At 37.5% G+C, this 5,317-nt stretch overlaps 1 protein-coding gene across 1 annotated transcript; it reads right to left on the reverse strand.

Moving 5' to 3' along the window:
- Positions 1-411: 411 nt before the first annotated feature.
- Positions 412-5,105, reverse strand: LOC113525042 (cytosolic 5'-nucleotidase 1A-like). The gene is made up of 6 exons (XM_026911464.2): positions 5,018-5,105; positions 4,075-4,194; positions 2,767-2,887; positions 2,478-2,588; positions 2,210-2,394; positions 412-1,625 (listed from the first exon to the last, which is right to left on the reverse strand). The coding sequence occupies exons 1-6, from the start codon at positions 5,063-5,065 to the stop codon at positions 1,320-1,322; spliced, it is 891 nt and encodes a 296-aa protein (XP_026767265.1). The 5' UTR covers positions 5,066-5,105; the 3' UTR covers positions 412-1,319.
- Between the last annotated feature and the right edge of the window lie 212 nt (positions 5,106-5,317).

A 5,317-nucleotide genomic window follows, 5' to 3' on the forward strand; every position in this document is an offset into this window, starting at 1 on the left:
TTGTCACTGGTTCTGTGTGAGACACACTCAGATTACCCATGAGTCCCTGCGCTGCTGTATCCGTGGTAACCAGCAAAGTATGAATAAACACTGAATAAAGTGCCACTGCCACTGTGCGGGCCCGAGCAGTACCGCAGCCCTCTGTAGCGGAGACACACACACCTGTGTGTGAGACGTTTGGACCACAGAAGATCCTCAGTCCCGGCGTGTCCTCTGTTATTACTTTAACTTTTTATTAACTTGAGGATGTGATGAAGACTTGAGACCTGTCCTAAATCCTCACTTTTACACACTCGCTCCCTCGATCACTCACACCACAACCCTCAGGGTGATTTGGGACACAACCACAGTGAGCCTCCTAACGCCCTCTTGTGGCTGATGAGTGTAATTACAACAGTAACAAACAAGACATTTTCTTCCAAACTCTTTATTTAAATGCACAGACAGGTGAGAATGCGTGTATAACGTACACACAAAAGCTAACATGCTAAATTACACATAATGCTAAACACCTACCTTCTACTAATAATAAAATCTTTTAAAAATAATAACAGAGCACATGCAAAGCAAAGATTCTAACTTAGTAATAATAGTAGTAAGATTAATGTATGTATAAACTCTAAACTAAAGTATATGATAAAGTATATGATAATGTATACGACACCCTTAATGTAACATTTGTCCATGTTTTTCCTGCCAGCGTTAGACACGTGGCGATGTTACGCATACGTATAATGATCGTTAGCGATCAGCTGTGTGAAGGTGTGCAGTTATGCTCGCTAGCTAAATGTCACTATGCCAACAGGTTGATCGATGAATCCAATTACAACCGTTACTCAGAACAGTAAACAGGAAGTGATGATGTATTTACGCGTCTGCACTGTGTGTCTTGGACTACTATAGCATGTACCTAATTAGCACAGAATAAACACCTGTAGCAGGGATGCCCTGATTCAGGACGCGTGCAGCTGTACTGTAGGAAGACGCTGTAGCTCCTCCGCCTGATATTTTCACAGCTCGCAGTCTGCTTTGCTTTGATCATTAGTTATGAATTATGTCCAGATTGCTGTCATTTGGTGTTGTCTGTTCATTAGCGCAACAGTGTGCACTAGAACATCATCAGGTATCAGATGCATCACCTGGTATCTGAGACGATGTTTTATAATAACAATATTGTGGTGTATCGTATAACAGATTATTGGCACAGGCCTAATGTGGATACAGTTAACTGATTTAAACAGAATGTTTATGAAACAGCAACAACAATTAAAAACCCCATTCCCTTTACTCTCACTGTTCTGTCTGCTTGATTATTACTCTCAATTATATTCTTGTGAAATCCCATAAGGCACATGGGCAGCGACGACGCCGGCCTCCTTCGCATTCAGAACATGTTTCATTTGATCATCAAAGAAAACGTGCGGTTTGATTGCTTGCAGTATTGAACCCTTTGGACTTCCCTCAAGGAAAATCATCTCATTAATATTCAGATCCCATCCACGCAGAGTATTTAAAGCTCTGCGTCCTGCAATCAGTGCTTCTCGTGATGTCACCAGAAACGTACGGATCGGGCATCTGTTTTTCTGCAGCTGCACCAGAACTTCCAGGAAACACTTCAGAGGACCCTGTGAGAAAAACAAGAGTTTGGTTACTGAGTCTGGGAAACTATGGAACTTAAATATTCTCAGGAATCATAAACGCTTAAAAACCTAATCCACTAATGCATTTCTTAAGTGCATTTATTTTCACACACAAATGAACACATAAGTATTAGTAATTTTATATACAAATTTACAATTTGCCAACTTCTACAGTCTGTCTGTCTGTCTGTCTGTCTGTCTATCTATCTGTCTGTCTGTCTGTCTGTCTGTCTGTCTGTCTATATATCTATCTTTCTGCCTGTCTGTCTGTCTGTCTGTCTGTCTGTCTGCCTGTCTGTCTGTCTGTCTGTCTGTCTGTCGTTATTGCCCTTTCACTGGTTGCACAGAGACAGTGCTGTATTCATAAGCTTGAATGTAGATGTGTGTGGATCTGATAGCTGACGCAGAAAACATTGATATGCTAAAGATACACTGGCAAAAGAAATGCACATGTTTATTTGAATCTAAACTCAGATCTGAAAATGAATTAAACTCTAATTAATACTATATTTGATGCACAGATCAAAGTTTGAAGAAATTTATTTTAATGTTGTGAGTTTGATTTACACCTCAGGAAGAGGAGTTTCCGCTCTGAGCTCTTCATGTTGTAGGAAGGCTTTAAGTCCTTTTGTCTTCATCACTTTTTCTGCTTCATCTGAGAAAATCACGCCGTCTCCATCAAACGCAACTCGCAGCTCAGACTCACTCAGTTCCATTCTTGCTTCCGGAGTGAACAAGGTGGCTGCTGCGATACCTAACAGACAGATGAACAGATAAACACATAAATAATTGGATGGATGGATGGATGGATGGATGGACGGATGGATGGATAAGTACCCTGATTGATGGCATTAGCCACTTCAGCTGAGTTGATGGAGAGGTACAATTTTGTTTTGTTTTCTATCAGAAGGTTGAGAAGATTCGTATCATTATATCTCATCAGCCGACCTGAGAACAAAACACACTTCATTAATATCATCACATCAACTTCGTTAATGCCATTATAGTGACGATATTATTATAGTGATAGTCATAGTCATAGATAGTTATAGTGATAGTGATAGTCATAGTTTTATTATAGTTATATTAATATTATTTGATAATACAATATTATTGTCTGGTGTACCAAAATACTGGATGATGTTCTCCAGCTGCTCATTCACTCGTTCTGCTTCAGGAACCGTTATTACGATATTAACTAGCAGTTTATCGCTGGGGTTTTGCTTCGCCAGCGTGTTCTTCAGCGCCTGTGTGCAGAAAAAATAACCAGAACTGTGAGACAGACTGTGATCCTGATGTCAACACGTCCTCTCTTCACAGCCATTGGTTGAGTGGACCATCATCAGAGCCCTTTACTATACTTTATGAATTCAAGTTCAAGTTCCGTTGTGTTAGATGAGAATCAAGGAATATACTCAGATGCCATTGGTGTCTCACACTTCTGCATGGTTGAGTTCATTTCTCTAGTGGAAGTGAAGCCCTATGCTGCTGTAATAATCATAGTACTAGTATGTAGTAATAATCGTAACTCATAACTCGTAAGCAGCGTTGCATTACACGTTAAAGTCCTGGAATCATATGAGTAATAAAAATGTCATTACTTCAGTTACCCATGTTTCTAAGCAAAAAATATGAATTAATCCCAAAGAATTTAAAATAAATTTTCTCTATACATTAGCTATGTACTGCTATGTGCATGTCCACGCCCTGCAACAGCTGACTGGACGACTTGGGCTGTGATTATGAGGAGTGCGGGGCGAACGCAGGCTACTTCTAGACTAATGGCAGATGAGGATTGATTCACAAATGGAAATATTTTTATTATTTCATTTGACACAAAAGTAAATACATTACTGTAAAGTTATGTCCAAGCCAAAGACAACTTTTATCTGCTGCAGATCCAACAAGCAGTTTGTCAAAAGCATTTATTCATGCTAAAACAAAACTCATGGCTAATGACCCCTGGGGCTAAGGCGACAGTGCCCCAACCTCGCCCAAACGGCTGAACTGGATTTCCACTCAGCATTAGCAGTGAAGGTAACTCAGTGAGACATGAAGAGACACTCACTGCCATTTCAATAAATGCTGAACAAGATAAACGAGGGGTAAAAGTGTCACAGACAAAGTAAGTAATGTGTAGTTACATTTACTTTTTACTTTCTAGATCTGTACTTTCTGCTACAGATTTGTTTGGGTTTTAGGGAGTAACTTAGAGCTAAATTAATGAGTAATGGGATTACTTTTTGCAGGAAGTAATTGATAAATTAATCCCAATTACATTTTCAAAACAAGTAATTGGTCATTTGAAATGGATTACTGTTTTGAGTAGCTACTCCAACACTGTTCATAACTCATAGTCTCTCTCTCTCACGCACACACACACACACACACACACACACAGTTCTTAATATTAATATTATTACACATTTCTGACCTTAACAAAGGGGAAGGCAACTCCTGGTATAGGCATCGCATGTTGTGGGTATTTGTAGTTCTCCAGGTTAAACAGCGCACGCAAAGAAACCGCAATTGTAATCTCATTGCTGGAATCTGCCTGTAAAATAAACAAGCAACAACATTTTAACATCTAAATGATATTAAGGATTTTCTTTTCAAGGCAATACTGCAATACTTTCATAAAAACTGTAAGAAAATGCTATTTATAAAGCAATAAACACACACACACACACACACTATACAGCCAAAAGTATGTGCACCCTGACCATCACACCCATATGTGGTTCTTCCCCAAACTGTTACCACAAAGTCTGAAGCTCACAGTTGTATAGAACGTCTCTGTGTGCTGTAGCTTTACAGTTTCCCTTCACTGGAACTAAGAGACTCAAACCTGCTCCAAAATAATGCCATACTGTGTGTGTGTGTGTGTGTGTGTGTGTTTCATTTGATTTTTCTTTTTATCCCAAAATTTCTTTTTGTAAAAATGCATAATAATAGCTGTACTATTTTTGGGACAGAATTTGATTTTAAAGTTATAGTTTATTTAAACATGATTATTATTAATTAGTGCAACTCAATCACCAGCCTAGGACACTAGCCCTTCAGTGGATATAAAAAAAATCTAAATTTAAAAATGTTTTATGTTCTGTTTAATTCTGTTTAGCTTCCTTAGCACAATGTAAACAATGTAAAGTTAATGTTATGATAATGTTTTAATTTTTTATAGGTTGTTATTAATGCTATTAAATAATATTAAATACATTATAGTTGACAAAATCATAAACATTATTTCAATTTCTACTTACTAATTTTGCTAATTTCTTCATTTTTCAGAAAGAAACTGCATCAGAAGCTGTATTCATTAAATAATCTGTATTTTCTGATTCTCATTATAAACATGAATAAAATCATGTACTTACGCCTTTGAATTCTTTTGATGAAGTTGCTGTACGCTTGGCTTTACTCATATCTGTAGAGTTCAACAAAATATTTGTTAGGTACCCACAGTTCAGCGTATGGGTTTATATTGGAGACAGTAACTGGGTGTGCACACGATGATTAACATATAATAAAAATGTAAGGAATGCAACACCTGATGTGTAATGTGATTCAGGTTTTGTTATAAAAGTTATAAATAGAACACAAATTTTTTTGCTTTTTTTTTATTTAGTACTTTTGTATAATATGTTATTTCATTATCCTAGTAGTACTCAGTATGT

Source organism: Pangasianodon hypophthalmus, chromosome 19 (genome assembly GCF_027358585.1).
Source record: "Pangasianodon hypophthalmus isolate fPanHyp1 chromosome 19, fPanHyp1.pri, whole genome shotgun sequence".
NCBI classification, from domain to species: Eukaryota; Metazoa; Chordata; class Actinopteri; order Siluriformes; family Pangasiidae; genus Pangasianodon; species Pangasianodon hypophthalmus.

What these genes read in the sequence shown, in the direction of transcription:
- LOC113525042 (XM_026911464.2), bottom strand. Translation starts at nt 5,065, where the DNA reads ATGAGTAAAGCCAAGCGTACAGCAACTTCATCAAAAGAATTCAAAGGC. An exon ending in GAACATCATCCAGTATTTTG is followed by an intron (nt 2,589 to 2,766) that starts GTACACCAGACA and finishes TTTTGTTCTCAG; the next exon opens with GTCGGCTGATGAGATATAAT. An exon ending in CGGAAACTCCTCTTCCTGAG is followed by an intron (nt 1,626 to 2,209) that starts GTGTAAATCAAA and finishes TTTTTCTCACAG; the next exon opens with GGTCCTCTGAAGTGTTTCCT.